This window comes from Phyllostomus hastatus, unplaced genomic scaffold (assembly GCF_019186645.2).
Source record: "Phyllostomus hastatus isolate PE091 unplaced genomic scaffold, TTU_PhHast_1.1 phas_contig_80, whole genome shotgun sequence".
Lineage (NCBI taxonomy): Eukaryota > Metazoa > Chordata > Mammalia > Chiroptera > Phyllostomidae > Phyllostomus > Phyllostomus hastatus.
Genome location: NW_025333960.1, coordinates 45,920,836 through 45,940,863, shown reverse-complemented (window position 1 = coordinate 45,940,863; position 20,028 = coordinate 45,920,836). Strand labels below are relative to the sequence as shown.

The following is a 20,028-nucleotide window of genomic DNA, read 5'->3' as shown; positions in this document are numbered from 1 at the left end:
GGCGGAAAGATGGCTGTTTTTTATGTTGACAAGTAGAGTCGTGCCCGTCCTGACAAAGGGCCCTGGTAGAGCTGTCAGGCGTGGAAAAGGAGTAGAGAAAGGACGTCCCTCTCGCCTCTTCCACGCTCCGTGGTGAGGCCTCTGGGGTGTCCACACCAGACAGGCCAGCAGGCGCCTCGGCCTCCCAGGTTGGCCTGGGAAGAGTCCTCGGGAACCAGACTTCCCCACTGTGGGCTGTGTGACTGCAGGCAGATTACTTACCGCACTGCGCCTCACCTCAAAAATGGGGATGGTAACAGAGCCCTAGCCAGAGGGTCATTGTGAATATTTAATAGGGTGGTCCCGAAAGGCATTGGCGTGGTGTGTGACAAAAATTCAGTAAATGGGAGCTTTGACTATTGTCTCGGGCACAGGGTTCATGGTCTGACATAAATAAAGAGCATTGTGCTCTGCATCTCACACCTCTTTCTCAAAGAGTCAGGTACAGATCAGACATCCGAATGACTGTGCATGCCGAGTTCATGGGCTGGAAATTAATGAAGTTGTCCTGCTTAAAAATCCAACTTCTCCGCTCCTTTTTTCCATTTTCCTAGTTCCTACCAAAGGGTGCTCACTGGGCAGCCACCCCGACATGGTGCTGATAGTGTGCAGGAGGCCCCTCCCTGCCCTGCAGCCTGGACAGCCAGCTAGCTGCAGGTGCAGCCCCTCCCAGCAGGGAACCTTCGCGAACCTTCGTGTTATTGGCTCAGGATAAGCCCAGTCCCAGAGAGCGCATTGTCATTTTTCTCGGTGTGTTTCTGCAGGCCGTCTCCAACCGAACAGTTTAGCAAGCCTTATCTGTTCTTCCCAGAGGGTTGTACTCTCTTGCACTTCAAAATGCTGTCAGCACCCTGCCTTTATCTGCGAGGGCAGCCTCTGCACCTCTGTTAGTCTGCAGTATTGAGGAACTCCCGAACGCCAGGCACTTGGTCTGCCACTTTTCAAGGGTGGAGGGAAAACGAGAGAAGCTGGCGCGCCTGCAGCACTGGGGGTCCTACTATATCAATCTGATAATAGTATCGCCTCAAGATAGATCAGAGAGCCAGCGCTGCCTCAGCTGCACCTTGGCTCGCCAAGTGCTCCTTAAACATGGACTTGACAATACTGTGGTGGCAGTTTCAGGATGAGCCATGTAATTTTGAGCAATCGGTCATTAGGAGTTTGCTTGCAGGGTCGTTTCCTCCGGCGTGTGTTCACTGCAGCTCACCGTATTTTATGCAAGGGGATATGAGGTCAGTGGCTTAGGAGGGGCAGACAGCTGACAACGATTTCATTTACACCCTTTCCTCCCTGTCCTCGTGGTCCCCAAGCAGAGGTTGCTGAGTTAGACCATCCTTCCCACGTGCAGACGTGCCTGTCTCTGTCTCCTTTCCGCGTTCCTCTCCCACCCTTGGCAACACGCTCTGCTGCTTCGGGGCTTCCCGGGGCCCGTTACTGAGGACTGTTCTGTGTGTGTGTGTGTGTGTGAATCTCTGGAGATAAACAATAAATGCGTTTATCTTTCCCTTCACTTTAACCTAGATGTTTCTTGTGTGGCAGGCTAGTGTTATATTCGTAGTTGCAGCCCCTGCTAATGGTTGGACAGTGACATTGTCTCGGGTTATTTACTTAATGTTTATGTGATATATTTACTTAATGTTTATGTAGTGTCTTCCAGTATCATCCCTGCGTGTGTTAGGTGTAATCCTTTGAAAAGACAAGGAAACAAGACTGGGTGACTTGAGGAAACATGAGTTTCATGATTTTCTCTATGCCCAAGAATTATGTGGTTGTACATGCTTTCAAAATGCAGGGAAGAACCCTGGCTGGGGTGGCTCAGTTGACTGGAGCACTGTCCCAAAAGGCTGCAGGTTCGATCTCTGTTCGGGGCACATATGGGAGGCAACCAATCGCTGTTCCTGTCTTACACTGATGTTTTTATCTCGCTGGCCCCATCTTCTCTCTCTAAAATTGATAAACATATTAAAAATAATAAAAACAGCCCTGGCTGGCATAGCTCAGTGGATTGAGCGCAGGCTGGGAACCAAAGTGTCCCAGGTTCGATTCCCAGCCAGGGTACATTCCTGGGTTGCAGGCCATAACCCCCAGCAACCGCACATTGATGTTTCTCTCTCTCTCTCTATCTCCCTCCCTTCCCTCTCTAAAAATAAATACAAATAAATAAAATCTTTTAAAAAAAATAATAATAAAAACAAAATGCAGGGGAAAAAGATGCAGGAGGACACAGGAGCAGACAAAGGAGGGATTGGTAAAGCCTTGTGGGCGGGGACACAGATGCGGCTCATGGGGGCCCTTTAAGGTGCCAAGAACAACTATTTAAAATCCACTCGGTACCTCCAATTGAAGTACCATTGTTGGGTGTTTTCTATGTATTAAACAAGAAGAGTCATTTCAGTCATTTGTTATCAGTGAGTTTGTATTGAGGATCCCAGAACTTTTATATAGACTGAGTGGCCCGGTGCCCGAGGGCCCAGGAGGAGGGACCCTGGGTGGTGGAAGCGGGTGGGGGCGGGGAAGGGAGGACCATGGGCTCTGGGCTGGGCAGAGCCGAGTTCCAATTCCAGCCCAGCCGTCTGTGGGGTGTGACTTCGGGCAGGCTCATTAACCCTGGAGGGTCTCTGTTTCCCTGTCTGGAAAGCGGGGTTTAAACAAGAGGGGATAAAAGGCCAAGTGTCTATTGTGGTGACTGGCACGTGAGAGGAGATTCCAAGTTCTGTTCTCCCTTCTCGTGAGTCCCTCTTCTCAGTGAAGAGCAGAGAACTAGGCACAGAAGCTTGAGTTTTAAAAGCCACTGTGCTGAGTGAAGCCGTGTGTGTGTGAGGGGGGAGGCTGGTCCCGGACAACCGTGATTGAAAGTCCGGGTACTCGCTGACGACTGGATACGGTCCAGGGAACAGTCTCAGCCTCCTCACATTGCCCACACCATGCGGAATTAGGTGAACTGTCCTTTGTCCTGGACATTGTGTTACATTTGGCCACTCAGAGGAACCTGTGTAAAGATTAATACTTTCTCCTTTCCACACATGCTTCCTCATAGCCCCGCACAAATACTACATTGGATTTCGGTACGTCCACCCTTTAACAGAAGAAGCAATTGAAGAGATGGAGAGAGATGGGCTGGAGAGGGCTATTGCTTTCACGCAGTACCCCCAGTACAGCTGCTCGACCACAGGTAAGGGCCTTGCTTTGCAGCGGAGGGTGCAGCGGGCCCTGGCAGAAGCGACCGGGGAAGCTGAGCACGGAGGGAAAGCGTAAGTCCTGTGCGATTCGAACGGCAGACCCAGCCTGTCTGCTTCACGCTCGAGGGTTCAGGTGTCCACGTGAAATCTCGTGGTTCCTCGCTCCCTGGAGTCATGGGCCAGTCCGCTGAGGTTACAGGTGGTGGTGGAAGGTGGGGCTGCTAGTGTTCAGGGCCCTAATGCAGTTGTATAATGCAGGGGTTTTCAACCAGCGGGCCGTGAGGATGTTTAAAACATGCAGAACCTGATCGTTTAGTCAGGGGCACCAACCCCTGTTCTCTTAGATTGTCAAATAAGAAAATGACAACAACTAACCCAACAATAACCCTCTACTGTGAACGAATCAAAGTTTTACCTCTCAGATCGGCAAAAAAAGTAATACGTTTCTCAGTGTGCTGCAGAATTTTAGTAATTACTTTATGTGTGCCATGAGATGAAAAAGCGGGTTCAATGGATGAACCTTTTAAGAATGAACCTTAAAAATAAGTTGTGTAATAAACCTATTTTCATGGCTCCCCTAGTATTCTTATTAATGTAGCAAAAGTAATTGCTGTTTGCATTTTGAAAGCAGAGGTGCCCACATAACATGGGAAATGCTGGTGGTTTTTTTTGTTTTGTTATGTTTCACTTATGAGTTGGTTAATAATTAAGCCAAAGCCCAGTTTGAGGTTTCCTCTGCAAACTTAGTATTCTAGATTTGGGGAACTATTACTGTGTGTTATCTCCTACGTACTTGACTGGAGCAGGAGAATAGCCCACGTTTGCCCACCCCTGCCTCATCGGTGGTAGGGGAAGCTTCTGCAGTCGTCCCCTCCCCAAGTACATGTGCTTGTGTTCTCTTTCAGGGATTGGGGTCAGCACAGTGTCGCTCCCAGATTGCGTTTGGACAGTAGTGTGTGTTGTTTATAGCTGTGAGGAGCAACAGGAGGGCAGCTGGGAGACCCCTGCAGAGCCTGCTGTGCCCAGGGCACCCAGGGCACCCAGGGAAATGCCCGGGTCCTCAGATGCCCGCAAGAGTCTGAATTGTGATTTCTTTCGGAAATGTACCTCTAAAACATCAAAGCATCTGGTACTATGTTATTGGACAATGAATCAGATTTTATAAACTTGCACTTTTCTCCCAAATTTTTGAGGGAAAAATAAAGGTGCGTGTTATATATACGTAGGTATAATAATCCCATGTACAATGCGCACAAACAGGCGAGTGTGCATTATACACGGCAAAACACAGTCTACTTGTGCCTTGCTTTAAAAAAATCCGTCTCCACGTATAAATGGCTGCTCTCACAATCAGACGGCGTGAGAAAACTGTCCCTTACATGGCAGAGGACTGACGCCGGGTCTCATTTCACAGCCGGCTCTGTCCGTGCGTCTGTGCAACTCCTGTCCAGTGCACGTCACGTGCAGGGACGTGTCCCCGCAGAGATGGGAGAGCCTCTGGGAGGCACAGCCGTTCTCCAAGGCCACTGAGTGTCACTTATCTGCTGCGCATTTTCGACGCTCGTCGTGGCAGAGCCAGTGCACTCTGCGTATCAGTCCCCAGCGATGGCTTTGGTTGTGTTTTCCTCTTAGTTACCTCCGGGAGCTCATGGGATGTTTCTGAGCAACCCAGAGCAGCTAATGTGGCTTCCAGAAGTCCTTCTGTACATCTGAACATGATGCTCCCCTGTAAATATGGTGGAGACTGTTTGCAATTTCTGGAGAGATTGTTTGTGGACCTGGAATGGACTCAGTTTGGATTCCTCTCATTCACTGTATTCTACTCGCCAAAGCGGAACTCATTTATTTTCTGAAAGTTGAGTCTTAGCCTCAGAGCACTCCTTTGATGGACATGCAGCTCTGTCCTGACTAGCCCTTTACATCGGAAACCCAACTGAGCAGTAGTTCTCAGTTAGAGAAAGCGGTGGGCTGGTGTTGGGAAGCGTGCAGTGCTTGGGAACGTTGGCGGTGCGTGAGGACTGAGGAGGAGGCCCTGCGTTCACATCGTCTCATCGCTTCCCGGCTGGGCCCCGGTTCCAGCTCCCTTAGGCCCGGGTCCCATTGCACCCGGTTGTTGGGACTGTTTACCTTTCTTTAGGCTTTAAAACGTCATGGTTTCTGTCTCTTGCATAGAGATGCAAGTTTTGTTAGATTACCTGTAAGGTTTTGATATCCATTTAACTTATTCTAGGACATGATGATAATTTTGTGACAGCAGATAAAAATAGAGAATGCTCGTAGAAACCTCAATAAGCTGCTGTTTTTATGAACAAGCCATTTAAAAGGATGGTTTGGAAAGCTTTTATTATAATGTGGGAAATAATTCATCTCATAATATTAACTAAAAATGCCCAAAGGACTCGGGATGCAGAATTGCGTATGTACTAAAATTACAACTTTGTAAAACAAGACACCTAAAAATAACACTTGGGAAGAATGATGCTAGAATAAAACAATGACCATATTACTTAGTGGGGATAATGGTCAGTTTCTTCTTCTTTCTCACCCCCTTACACATCCGTCATGGAGTTGGTTACCTTCATAGTGGGGGAAAGAATTTCAACATGCTTTTAATTGTAACACTTGGTCCCTGCAAATAACGACCGCTTGTGTTTCATACATCCACTGCGACCATGTTTCTCACTAGCAATGACCTCTATAGTCTTTGAAAGGCTGTGGAAATTGATTGCTTTTTAGGGATCTTCATTTGCAGGGTGGTTAAATCTATATGCATTTTCTGGTATTGAAGTGATTGTAATTAGACTGATTCAGTACAGAAGCAGTTGCTTCTTTTGAACTTACAATGACTGCCTTTACTGGTCTTGTTTTTTATTTTCACCGTGGTCAATATGCAGGTGCTAAGTGGCCCCCTGTATATTGCAGGCAGCAGCTTAAATGCCATTTACAGATACTACAACCAAGTGGGGAAGAAGCCCAGGATGAAGTGGAGCACGATCGACAGGTGGCCCACACATCCCCTCCTCATTCAGGTGAGCCCGCCGCCACCCACCCGCAGCCCCTGCCCCCAGCTGCGGGTGTGGGGCAGGTTCCTACCCCAGCCTCTGAGCCTCACCTTTCTCTTGCTTAAGTTATATGCTGGGGATTTAAAAAAAGGGGGAGGGGGGTTGAGTCTTGATTTATTATGACAAGAGAAAGTAAATCGAAAGACTAAAGGTTAGACTCTTTTCTTTCCTTCAGGTTGATACTGTTAGTCACAAACCATAGCGGAATCACACTTTGAGTGCTGGGCTTCCCAGTGACCAGAAGAACATCAAAGGTCATGCAGGGTATTTCCGCTAACATGCATTCACAGACTGAATGATGGAGGGATACATCCTCTATGTTCTAAATCCTTTAAAGTGTCAGTTTTTGATACTTGAAGGTAATATATCTACATGTTCTGAGACATGAAAATAAATTTAACATTTCTGTTGAGAAAGTTTCATATATTAGAAGAAATTTCAAAATTCTTCTACACAATTATATTTATATTAATAGATGCTTGATATTAGGAAAATCTGTGAAAACTACAATTCTAAAGCGAATGGCTTTTTTAAAAGATTTTATTTATTTATTTATTTTTAGAGAGGTGGGGAGGGTGGGAGAAAGAGAGGGGGAGAAACATTGATATGAGAGAGAAACACTGATTGGTTGCCTCTTACACGTGCCTCCACGGGGCACCAGGCCCACACACAACCTGGCATGTGCCCTGACGGGGAATTGAACCAGCGACCTTTCGCCTTGAGGGAAGATGCTCAACCAGCTGGACCACACTGATCAGGGCAGCAATGGCTTTGTTTTTGTTTTTAATTTTATTTTTCAGTTGCAGCTTACATTTAACATTATCTATATTAGTTTCAGGTGTACAGCATAGTAGTTAGACACTCACACACTCGATAAAGTGGTCACCCCAGTATTTCAAGAACCCACTGGGACCATGCGTAGTTATTACAATAGTATCGATATAGTCCTGTGCTGCGCTTTACATCCCTGGGGTTGTTTTGTGACCACCAGTTTGCATTTTTAACCCCTCCCCCTTTCCTCAATCCCTTTGGCAACCATCCGTCTGTTCTTCTGTATCATGAGTCAGTTTCTGTGTCGTTTGTTCATTTATTTTGTTGTTTAGATTCCACATATAAGTGAAAGCATAAGATATTCATCTTTCTCTGCCTGACCTAGTTCGCTTAGCATGACCCCCTAGGTCCATCCATGAGGTCACACATGGTAAGATAGCTTTAATTAGCTTTTATTATAACCTTTTCTCCCTTTGAATAAGAGTGCCATTGCTAACTGCCCGAAATCATACTAGTAGAGTTCTTTTCTGTTGGTGGAAGTTTCCGCCTTAAGTTGAGACAGGAGAAACAGTAGGTGGTTCAGATTTCATCCAGTTTACGTTTCATTCCTCGGACATTCTCTGTGGAAATACCAGCTTAACACTTTTTTAAGAGCCTGGAGTCACCTAAAATCTGTAACCACTAGATGGTGCTAGACATCGGTAAAAGCAGCCAGCTCTCCCCCGAGCAGACAGCTTTCTTGGGTGTGTAGGTGATGTCAAGGGTTAACCCTTAGGTTGAAATCCAGCTTTAAGTAAGAAGTGAAAAGTAGGCGCCTTCCCTTAGGGATGCGTGTGGTTTGGGTCTGGGTGCCCTCCCCCGCCCCCCCACCTCACCCCGACTTGTTTGTTGGGGGACTGGGCCCAGTCAGCAGCGCCCGGAGCCCGGCCTGCCGGCTCTGTCGCTCCTGGGCTGGACTGGAAGCGAGGGGTGTTTCAGGTCAGCGCTGACATGTGGTAGCACGGGACTGCGGGTCTGTGCAGCATCTGCCTGCCCTGATCCAGTGAGTAATTAGATCTGCATTAAAATTCAGCCATTTGAAAAGGGGGGAAGCAGAAAGATGGAAAGGCCTCTTAACTGAGGAAGTCTCCGTTCATAAAATGAAAGGGAATTTTAGAGGCATTTATCTGCCCTCCTAGATGGTGTGATTGAAGGCTCTGAGAGCTGCCTATGCCTCTTTCCTTCTGCTGAGGGGTTGCGTGCGGGAAATGCCGCAGATGGGTTTTAGGTGATGTCAGTCGCACTTGGACTTGCCCACAGCGCCTCGGTTTCCACGGCGGCTTGGGGTCTGTTGTGGGCCATAACAAATTGTGTTTGCACTGGCAAGTTTGCAAGATGAGAAAAGGAAAAATACAAGAAATTTTTGGAAACAAAATTTTATACATAGATTTTATTCTTAATCTTATGTAGATTACATGAGGTGATTTGATATCTAGCAGAAATAGAAAAAAAAAGCCTAAACCCTAAACTGAACTAAAACTAAAAATATGATTAAAAACCAGACCTGTGATTTGAGAGAGAGAGGGGAAGAGAGTGAGAGAGAGACATCAGTTTGTCGTTCCCCTTGTCGATGCATCCATTGGTTGGTGCCTGCATGTACCCTGACCGGGGATTGAACCAGCAACCTTGGTGGAAGACACTGTAACCAACTGAGCTGCCTGGCCAGGGCTAAAACTGTAAATATTTTAAATCAACATTCCTACTTATTATAGGAGGTTGTTACTTAGAATAGTCATTTTCCTGCTGTTACCTAGCTGCTGGAACAATTGGAGTAAATGGGTGTCCCGGGCTCCTGTGTGAACTTTGCAGTAGGCTTCTGTATCTGGGCCTTTATCCGAAATAACCCTTTCTGAGCATCCTTAGTTCCCAAACACTGCAGTGCCTACCAGAAACTACTGTTTTTGTTCATGCCTCATCCTACCACATCCTATAAGTAAATTAGAGATTTTGAGAAGGGATGAGTTCTCTAGGCACCATTTTGTGCCTTAGGGCATTTACCGAATTTTGAGGGTTCTGGAAAGATTAATACCATCTCAATATTTATTGTGAAATAATTTGCTCATTGTAAATTGGTATAAATCCAAATACCAACAAGTATAAATTGACATGGTTCTGGTAAATTGTCCTTTATGATGATGTTTCTTCTTTATAATGTTTTAAAAACCTTTTTATCTGGAAACAATTTCAAACATGCAGATAAGTTACGAGACTAAGACTAGTACAAGGAACTTTCATCTACTTTTTACCTAGATTCACATATTTTTAATAACACTTATCTCTGTGTATGGATATGTGTCTATGTGTATATACACACGTAATTTTTTCCTGAACCTTTTGAGATAAGTTAGACACACGCACATGCACACACACACACACACACACACACCACTCCTTACACCTAAGTAGCAAGGATATATTTTTCCATAACCATGATACAATATTCATCTTCAGTAAATTTAACATTGATCACTTTGTCTAATCTATGTTTACATTCGAATTTTGTCAATTGACCCCGTAATATTCTTTGTAGCACTTGCTTTAGACGTGAAATGACAAAGAATGATTAAAGTGTAAGATGAAAGAAGGCCTCTTCAGAGCTGGTATTTCAGCACCTATTGATGTGAATCGGAAAGTGCCAACTAGACGGAGGGAATGAACCGGTCTGGTCGGCAGAGGGTTGGGGGAGGGGGCGGGGCCTGCGTTCCAGCCCAGGTTCTGCACATGTGACTGAGTCAGCCCCCAGGTCAGCGCATCCTTCCCCCCTTCCCCTCCCCCCCGGAATTTAATGGGAGTTTTACAACCTCTCATCTGTTAGGAAGACTGACTCAGGGAGGATACGGGGCTCAGAAGGAAAAGGTCATAAAAATAGATAATATTTTCTTGTCCCTTTACTATTTCTGTCTAATGTATTTTAATGCAATGTGCCTGAAAGCCAAACCGAGGAGATTTAGAAAGACCCTGTAAGCTGTTTTTCTGCTAACCGAGCAAATGAGAGGTCTTAAAACAACTTCTCCTTCCCATCTGTGTTTCCTTCCCATCTGGAAGTGTGCCCCGCTCCTCCCGAGAGGCCGCAGATCCAGAGCCTTCATTTTCCGTGAGCCATTAGCGAGCCTTAGAAGTTTCCCATCAAATTCCCCAGGCCCCTGAAACCGTGATGAGCCATTCTGATGACGAACCAAAACAAGAGAGACTGTACCGTTGGCGATTTTTTAAAAAGAGAGTTCTGATTTTTGAGGGTTGCTCTGACGTTTCTGGCGTGGCTTTCCTTTTTCAAACGCTGTCCTTACTTCCCACCCCTGTCGTCCCACTTGCCCCTGGCCCTCCCCCGTCGGCGTGTCTGCAGTGCTTCGCAGACCACATTCAGAAGGAGCTGGACCGTTTCCCGCCGGAGAAGAGGAGCGAGGTGGTCATTCTCTTCTCTGCTCACTCGCTGCCCATGTCGGTAAGTAGGAACATTGTGTGGGGTGACCTAGTGGGCAAGGACTTCTAAATGTGCACCGTGTGCCCAGCTTCCACGACGTCCCGAATTCTGGAACCTCAGACTTAATGCGGTGCTCGTTCTTAACTCGGCTCACTGCTTCAGACCTCATAATAGCTCATTCAAGTGACAGTATTTACAATTTTTTGCACAGGATGGAGAAAAATCAGGTTTACAGTTGTTCATGTAGAAAATAACATATATGTTATATATTACATATAGTAAGTAATACAAGAATAAACTCGTAAGTATAAACCTAATTTTGCCCCGCCCCGTGTAAAGGGATAATGCCTTGAAGACACACGCACAGGAGAGGGTTTTTAGCGAGCGGAACGGCAGAGAGGAGGCCGCTCTCGCCGGCCCGTTTCGGCAGGCTGCACCGTAAGCCCTCCAGACCGAGGGTCTCAACCTCATTGTTTTGTCCTCAAGACTTGATGGGGGCTCTCTGAATTCCGCCAGGCTATCAGGGTTCTTCCTGGCCAAGGCGAAGGCCCACACTGTGGCCAGCGCACACAGAGTGCGCGAGAGCCAGAGCGACCCTGCAAGTGTCATGCTGTGTGAGGTAGTGAGGTGCTGGGAGTAAGCAGCCGGCTTCATGCGCTCAGACCTAGCATCGTGTTCTACGGACACTGCTCTTGAAGCCGGAGAGGGGGAGGATTTCACTTTCTCAGGTGTTGTTAAGGCTTTAACTCCACGGTTAATGGAGTTAATGGGTGAGTCTGGGACACGCTACTGCTCGGTCTTGACTGCCACCTGGTGGTCACCAGGGTCGAGCCCTTCGCAGCTTTTCCACCCACACCTCCCAGTGAGACGTTGCCGTGTCAGCAGTATGTGGCCCTGGAGATAAATTCCTCTCTGCTGGACGCCTGCCGATGGTATTTGAACAGGCTCCTATTCTCTCTCTCTGGCATTATGCAAATCCTCTTCACATGTCCATCTTCCTTCTCCACCCTCATCCTATTTATAACTGTCCTGCGTGTGATGAGGCCGTGTCTGAAGTGCCAGAAGGGAAGCTCTTGAACTGGGAAAGGAGGAAACGCATTTTCATGCGTGAACGTTTCCAGGTGCTGCCTCCTCTCCTCTCCCCCTCGGCCTCGCTCCCCTTTTCTTCCCTCTGGGTCTGAGCATGCTGCGTCCAGGTTTTTCGCCGCCCCGGGGTTCTGTGTGGGACTGAGGAATGCCGTCAAGTCGGGGGTGGGGAGGGGTGGGGAGTCTCAGAGCGCATTCGGAATCTGTGCTGGATTTGGTTTGGCGGCGAGGAAAGTGAGTGCACACAGGAGCGCCACAGTGACCATCCATGGTCACTCCCTGGCAGAAGCGGCCGCTGCAGGCACCATGCCACCTCCCCAGCGTCCTGCGACCCACGGGCCTGGCAAAGAGTGGGTAATTGCATTTACTCACCTCTGTTCACTTAGAAACACAACAACTATGTGTACAAGACTTGTAAACACATCTCCTTTACACTGACAGCCCACACGGAAGCTCTCTGTCCCACGCAGGAGGTTTTTTGGGCAATAAAACCAAAATCTATATTTAAAATATGTGTGCGTCTCATAAGACAAAATTTTAAAGCTCATTTTTCAAGTAGTCTAGTGGGCATTCCGAATGAGTAACCTGACCCAAGGAGGGAGGCTAGAGCACCCACCCTGCTGGCAGGTAAAAGCAGGAAGCCCGTGTGTCTCCGCTGCAGGTGGTCAACCGAGGGGACCCCTACCCTCAGGAGGTGGGCGCCACCGTCCACAGAGTCATGGAGAAGCTGGCGTACTCCAACCCCTACCGACTGGTGTGGCAGTCCAAGGTAGGTGGCTGTCCACGCGTTCCCAGGCAGTCCGCTCTTTCGAAGGTGTCTGTTTTTGAAATTAACTCTACAACGGTGGGATTTGGCTGTTGCAAATAGGGTATTGTGTAGCCTGATTGCTCGCCAGGGGCAGGGGGAACTCCGCCAGCAAGTAAGAGGGAAGGGAAATCAAGTGACTAGCAGAGTTCCGTTGACTTAAAATGTTATTTGTGGTCATAATGACAGTAATTGTTAACTTACAGTCCGCCAACTTCTAGAAGGATTCAGGCTTCAGTGTGGAAATACACACCCCCCTGAAAGCAGATGTGCAGCGTGGCCCTTGCCCTTAGGGAGGGGCGTGTGCCAGACACAGCGGCAGAGGTGGGGCCGCGTACACTCACCCTCCTTCTCCTAGGTTGGCCCGATCCCCTGGCTGGGCCCTCAGACAGACAAGACCATCAAGGGGCTTTGTGAGAGGGGGTGGAAGAACATCCTCTTGGTCCCGATCGCGTTCACCAGTGACCACATCGAAACGCTGTATGAACTGGACATCGAGTACTCTCAGGTGCTCGCCAGCGAGGTAAATGCTGCCGTCTGCCTTCTTAATCCCACCGGGGTTTGGTTTAAAGGGAAACTTTCTTGACTGGAATCTCCTGTATCATTCGGAAACATTGTTTGGGTGTGTGTGTGTGTGTGCGTGCGTGTGCATGTACTGTGTCCTCCTGGGTCCGAGTACTGCTCAGTCTGAGTGATAAATCCAGACCCATCAGGCAGATCCGCGTCACCAGTGGGGAAGCGCTTTGGTGCCTCTGGAATCAGGTGGCCCGCTGTGGCCACGTTAGTTCACTTAGTTTGAGCATTGTACTACTCGAAAGTAATAAAAACTGCATTTCTTTAGGAACAAATCATTGAATTCACTGATCTGGAGGAAAAAAACTTGATTGTTCCATAATTTCTTTTCTTCACTTAATAGTGCCCTTTGGGTGTCTGAGGCATGTGGGAGTCGTCATGTGGGAAAAGAGCATGGAATCGCCCTGGCTGGTGTGGCTCGGTGGATTGGGTGCCAATCCATTGCAAACCAAGGGGTTACTGTTCCATTCCCATTCTCGGTCAGGGCACATGCCTGAGTTGCAGGCCAGGTCCCCAGTGGGGGACACACAAGAGGCAACCACACATTGATGTTTCTTTCCTTCCTTTTCTCCCTCCCCTCCCCTCTGTCTAAAAATAAATAAAATCTTTTAAAAACCCCAACAACATGGAATCCACACTGGAGCCATGTATGTTGTAATTGACCATCTTTTTTATGCACTTAACCATATTTTGCCATGTATAATGCACACCCAGATTTTTGGCCCAAACTTTCAGGAAAAAAAATCTTTCCTTTTAATTTTTTAATTCAATTTATTTATTTATATTTAGAAACAAAACCAATTATTGTATTCCAGGGTATTATTTTGCATGTGAATATCATTATTGCCTTCTAGAGTTATACTTTTAATGCATAAGCATAAATAAAAGAATTGAAAACATTTATATAGATGTAGAATTAGTACGACCTATGTATAACATGCATCCTTATTTTTCCCTCAAAAACTTGGACAAAAAAGTGTGCATTATACACAGCAAAATACAGGTAATTAGCTGTTTACTCCTGTGTTATTATCAGTGTGATTATTAAAATAACAAATACTGACTTCTGGTCAAGATGGAGGCAAAGGTAAATGCAACTTGCCTCCTTGCACAACCACAGCAAAAATTACAACTAAACTACGGAACAACTGTCACCCAGAATTGTCAGAAAACTGAGCTGTATGGAAGTCCAACAACCAAGGAATTAAACAAGTCATTCATTCAGATGGGTAGGAGGGGCAGAGAGGTGAAATGACAAATACCATCCTAGGTGTCTTGTTCTGTAAGACAGATGTGGATTGTCGCTCAGAGTGGAGAGAAACTGGCTCACTCGTCTCCTGGCTGCTGGGGGCCAGCTCCGCACCCGAGTCCAGTTTATTTCTGGGGGGCTGTGGAAGTGTTGGGACCTGAGAGCCCTTCCCCCCTCATCTTCCACCAGAACTCCTGTCCCTGGTCACCCATGTGTGGCTGATGGGGGGCTGGCCTCGAAGGACTCCTCGCCCTCTCTGGGACTGAGGGTGGCCGGTGCAGGGCAGGGCGGAGAGTGGGTCGGCTGAGATTTTCACCAGCACCCAAGCCTGCTGGGTTTTGTGTACGTGCTGGTCACCAGTCAAGCACTGGTGAAGGTAGAGGGCGCCTCGACAACTCGTCAGTAGTCTGGTGAAGACCTCATGGGAAAGTTGTGACTGGCTAACATGAGGTCGCGGGGCTGTCTCTGGATTTCATTTGACGACGCCTTCTGTACCCCACCGTGACCGAGGCTAGTAGTGAGCTTGCTAAAAAGACTTAAGTGCAAATACGGTTCATAGCGATGTGTTTGGAAAAGAAGTTTTGTTTGTATTGAATGGTAACTCACATCATTCATATTACTAAACTGAGGTCATTCCTTGTCTGTATGGAGAATAAAGAAAGTCATCGACCTGCAGTTCAGCTCATTGTTTTGATGGGAGAATATCTGTGTTTAAAACAACTAACTTTCTTTAAAAAGTAATTTGGACGTTTTTTTCAAATAGAAATAACTTTACTGCTTTTTATAATAAAAATAAGAAAGAGCTTAGGTAGCTGAGGGAAGTGTAACAGAGAGTAGAACTCACATAGAATCTTACCCCTCAGACATAATATGCAAATACTTTGGTTAATATAAGACCTTTTTCTCCTGTAAATGTGTTTGTATTTTAATTGAAGTGGCATTTTTCTACATATTTAACAAAAATCATATTTTATTCATATATTTTGTAACCTTTTTTCCCCCTTAAAAATGTAGTATGGGCTCCAATCAACACATGTAATTAGATTTATGTAATTATTTTAACAAATCCTTAATTGGCATACATTAAAGATCGTTCTAATTTTTTACTGTCATAAACTGCTCTGCAATAAACCTCATTTCCTTTTTTGCTTTTCCCATTGTTTTCTGAGGGTAAATCCCTGCGCATGGAATTTAAACGCTGACATATTTCACCGGCTCGCCCTGCAGAGGTGCATCTGACAATTCTCCCGTCGGCAGTGGTGGGGAAACCGTCCCGGGCTGGCCCCTCGCTGTCGCTGACTTGTCCATGAAGCTTCAGCGTGCAGTCTCTCTTTGAGAACTCGGTGCTCGCTGAATCTCAGCACTCCCCCCTGCTGTCACTGCTCGCATAAAAGATAGCGCACCCGAAAAGACCTCTGCATTTTGGAAAGGGAAAGAGAAGATCCTAGCTACCTGAGTAAATAATAATGAGATATTTCTCACTTATTTGGGGGAGAAGTAACTAGATATTTTTGGAGAGGAGAGCAGGAATGGTAGTGCAGTGATCCTCAGATTTTTATTTTAGATGTCTTAATGTAAGAGTATATATATATTTTTTAATAATCTTTTTTTTTTAAGATTTTACTTACTTATTTTTAGAGAGGGGAGAAGGGAAGGAGAAAGAGGGAGAGAAACATCAATGTGTGGTTGCACTCCCTTCTGGGAACCTGGCCTGCAACCCAGGCATGTGCCCTGACTGGGAATCAAACCTGCAATGCTTTGGTCGGCAGGCCCGCGCTCCATCCACTGAGCTACACCAGCTAGGGCATAAGAGTATATTTAAAATCCCAACTCTGAATTATCCAATGTAGGTTCATGATACATTAAATTAGTTTACTTCTTTTGACACTTGGCATCCAAACAGGTTTAAAAATTTACACAAAGCAACATTCTGCTTGGGTAGTTTAGACAGGCGTGCATGCAAGGTAGTATAAAAAAGAATGATGAGCAGATTTAAATTACTTGGGAATTCTATCCAATACAACCTCAAGAATGGCGTGGAAACAAAGTACCTGTGGGAAGGTGATGGGGTGGGGGAGATGGGCATTGAAGAGCAATTTCCTGATAACAGAGGTGAAAATCAGCATATGGCTTGGTCCTGGAAATATTTTTCATTTCTGAGCAATCTGGGAACTCTTTTGAAGAAAGACTTCGCAGTGTGTGTGTGTGTGTGTGTGTGTGTGTGTGTGTGTGTGTGTGTGTTTTGTAGCAGTCAGTTTCTTGAAAAAAAAAAAAAAAACAAAAGGAAAAAATAAAATGTGTCTGTGTTTTTTCCCCTTTTTCTCATTCGATTCAGTGTGGAGTTGAAAACATCAGAAGAGCAGAGTCTCTTAATGGAAATCCATTGTTCTCTAAGGTATCTGGAGCGCTGCAACCACTTTAGTAGAACATGTTGGGGAGTAATCCTCTGAGAAACTCGTACAGAATATTGGTTTTCTCACATATCAGAACATTTTGAGTTCCAATTAATTACAAAAATAAAATCGAATTCCTTAGACTCTCACTCTTTTTTTCCTTGAGACAACCCCAATTTTCTGATTTCTACCCACCTATCATCACGTTGGGTTTAAAATCCACCTTTCAGAGAAAAACGAGGTCTCGCAGGTGGGGTAAGAGGATTTCCTTCTCTGAAGTCTGTATTTTAAGTTTTCTCCAAGCTGAGGATTCTTGGAAAGAAAGATATTACAGAATTTGGTTCAAAGGGTGGGTAGCTCAGATGAAAAGAAACGAACGCCAGGCCGTGGTGACGATCAGGACAGACGGGAGGAGGAAGTGCGTGGCTGTGGGGGGGGTGGGCAGGCTTTCTGTTCTGATGCATCTGTGCTTCCTGTCGCCCGCCCCCCAGGCCCTGGCTGACCTGGTGCACTCGCACATCCAGTCAAATGAGCTGTGCTCCAAGCAGCTGACTCTGAGCTGCCCGCTGTGTGTGAACCCTGTCTGCAGGGAGACGAAGTCCTTCTTCGCCAGCCAGCAGCTGTGACGCTGCCAGAGGACCCGCGGGGTGAGGCAGACGCCGACCTGCAGCGCAGAGGACGTGGACGCAGACGTGTTTATAGATCGGGGACGCGAGTTACATTAGTACACGCACAGCCTCTGGGCTCACATCATGTGGTTTCTTGGGGCTCGGACTCTCTGAAATCCTTACTGAGAGTGTTCTATTTTTATATGACAATAGAGTAAGCACTTATATTTCTCTCTCGTTGGGTAAAATTACTCATTTGGGATGGCCAATAGGCTATTTTAAAAATGAGTTTTAAAAATTTGTCTTACGAGATGCACAGCTATTTTAAATATAGATTTTGGTTTTATTGCCCAAAAAACCTCCTGCGAGGGGACAGAGCCCCCCCGTGGGCTGTCAGTGTGAAGGAGATCTGTTTATAAGGCTGGTGCATGTAGCCGCTGGGTTTTTAAGTGAATATAGTTGAGGAAATGCCGTGTAACTTGAAGAAGAAATGTTGCCTGCCCTTTGCCAGGCCTGTGGGTCACAGGACGCTGGGGAGGCGTCGTGGTGCCTGCAGCGGCCGCTTCGGCCAGTGAGTGACCGTGGATGGTCACTGTGGCGCTCCTGTGTGCACTCACTTTCCTCACCGCCAAACCAAGTCCCGGGCAGATCCCAAACATGCTCTGGGGCTCCCCAGGCACACAAGGCAAATACACGTGTCAAAATCCAGTGTTTGTCACACATCCCTGGGTAGGAGTCTGTGAGCCGCAGGGAAGGGGCTCCCGCTGCTTCCTGTCTCCAAGGCCAGGGGCGCCGGGACGCCAATGACAGGGTCCATCCACCGTTAAAGCTCCTGCCGGGGCCCTGTGCACCTTTCCCTCCAGGGTCTTCTTTATCGTGGTTGCCTGTCTCCTTGCAGCATGTTTGTTTGTTTGTTTGAACAATTATTTTATGAAGTCCACTATGCTTTGTAACCTTGAAATCTTTCTTAATTTATAATTTTTTATTACAAAAATTGTGTAACATGCGGATAGGAAATTTGGAAAACAGAGAAAAGTAACCACTCTGTAATGCAACAACTATTCATCATAATGTCTTTCATGTCATTCTTTTCCTGTGGATATTTTAAAGGCCATTGTAACCTTGAATTTGAGTGGAGAGTTCTAAAAATATAGAAATCATGTAGGATCAGAGTCTAACCTTCTATACTTGGATTTAAGTGGATTAAAAAAATCTCTGATGGATTCATAATGAATTTGTAATGATTACTTTGTCCTTTCTCATTGTCCTAAAACTTTGTTCTTCAAAAGAGCATTTCTTTGATTTTTTAAAAATCCTCTTCATAAAGTGGAAGTATTAGAGAAGTCACAGATCTTCTATATTCAGGATTTGCTGCATTAATAAATATTATGACATCAGTAAGGTCTTAACAGTTTGATTCATGCTCTCTGTTAAATCAAAACTAATCCAAAATAGTTAATAATCAAAATTACTGAGTGGGGATTTACTTTGTAAAACAAGAAAAGAAACATGCTGTGTACTTCAGTTAATAGTTTATTTATGCTTATGATAAGGGCTCTGGAATTCGAGTAGCGTCTACATTTTTTTTCAAGTTGGTTTTGCTATTCATAGATGGTCTTTCCAGAGAAAGGTACAAGGCATAGGTGGTTTTTCAGAATTTTCCTCATCTGTTTCCATCAGCCTTTGGGGATTAGGTTCAGGGCAGACCGAGTGACTGCCACATGAACTGAATTCTCTGTGTTAGTGGCCTGGTGCTGAAGACAGGTCAGACTTGGGGCCTCTCTGCCTCCCACCGGAAGTACCCTGAGGGCCTACCGCACTTCGATTGCTTTGGAGTCAAGTACATACACACTGTTAAGAAGATGTTGCAGAAAACACCAATTCAAGAGCTCTTACTAGGGTATCTGAAGCCCCTCGTTTGCAAAGGAAGCTTCCAAATTCACAATGGGCCGTCTGGAGTAATAAATAGCCTTGATTCTGAGCCGGGAGCGGACTGGCCGTTGTAGCGGGAGGCTAAGGGGGATTTCTCGATCCCTGCCCACGGCGTGTGTTGTTCTCAGAAGTGTTGCCTTTGACTTACTAACCAGAGATGGGGAGGGTCACACTCGAGGGGAGCAGTTGGTAGGACGAAATCAGCAACTGCTCTTTTTAGAACCGATAGGCTTTGAGAATTATTATGCTGTGTGTGAACTTTGAAACAACAGATGTTTGTCCCGGTAATTAGCGATGATGCACTGTTGTTAGTTTCTTCTAGCTGCGCGTAGGTGCAGACCTGGTTTTAACTGATGAACCAGCTTGTACGGAAAACTCACGGGCGCTGTGATGAGAGGCCAGTTTAGCTCACCTGGTCACGGAAGGCCCAGGTGTCCGCGGGGATCACCAGAAGGAAAGGACTGCTAAGAATATGCATTCTGGAACTACTCACCTTGATAAATGAAAAGTTTTCACACAAAGAAAACAGGCTTCATATCAGGAGAAATGGAACTTGTTAAAAAGACCTTTAAAACGTATATCAGTGACATGTTGGTCCTGACTGAATAGTAAAAATCCATCCCTCTTCCCGAGGGTACCCAGGCTTGCTCAAGTAACCCGGTGCATGGAATGAAATGTCCCTCTAGGATTGCTTTCCACTTCCCCGTATGGCTGAAATCGTTAGACGATGTTACGTAGGTATGAAGAGAAAGTGGGTTTTCTGCTCCAAGTTGCCCAAACTAAGCTTGTCAGAAGGTACTTTATATCAACAATCCTAAATTTATGCCATTTACGTGTTTAACTGCTCTTCGGAAATAGATTTGTTTTTCTT

General features: G+C 46.2%; 1 protein-coding gene across 1 annotated transcript in view; it reads left to right on the top strand.

The window, feature by feature from the left end:
• Positions 1-18,622, top strand: part of FECH (ferrochelatase) — a 30,916-nt gene extending 12,294 nt beyond the window's left edge. The window contains exons 5-11 of the mRNA XM_045850094.1: positions 3,077-3,211; positions 6,141-6,247; positions 10,434-10,532; positions 12,259-12,366; positions 12,761-12,925; positions 16,560-16,619; positions 17,109-18,622. Of these exons, the coding sequence (XP_045706050.1) occupies positions 3,077-3,211; positions 6,141-6,247; positions 10,434-10,532; positions 12,259-12,366; positions 12,761-12,925; positions 16,560-16,619; positions 17,109-17,243 (809 nt within the window). The 3' untranslated portion in view covers positions 17,244-18,622. The remainder of the gene's footprint in view (positions 1-3,076; positions 3,212-6,140; positions 6,248-10,433; positions 10,533-12,258; positions 12,367-12,760; positions 12,926-16,559; positions 16,620-17,108) is intronic.
• The last annotated feature ends 1,406 nt before the right edge of the window (positions 18,623-20,028 follow it).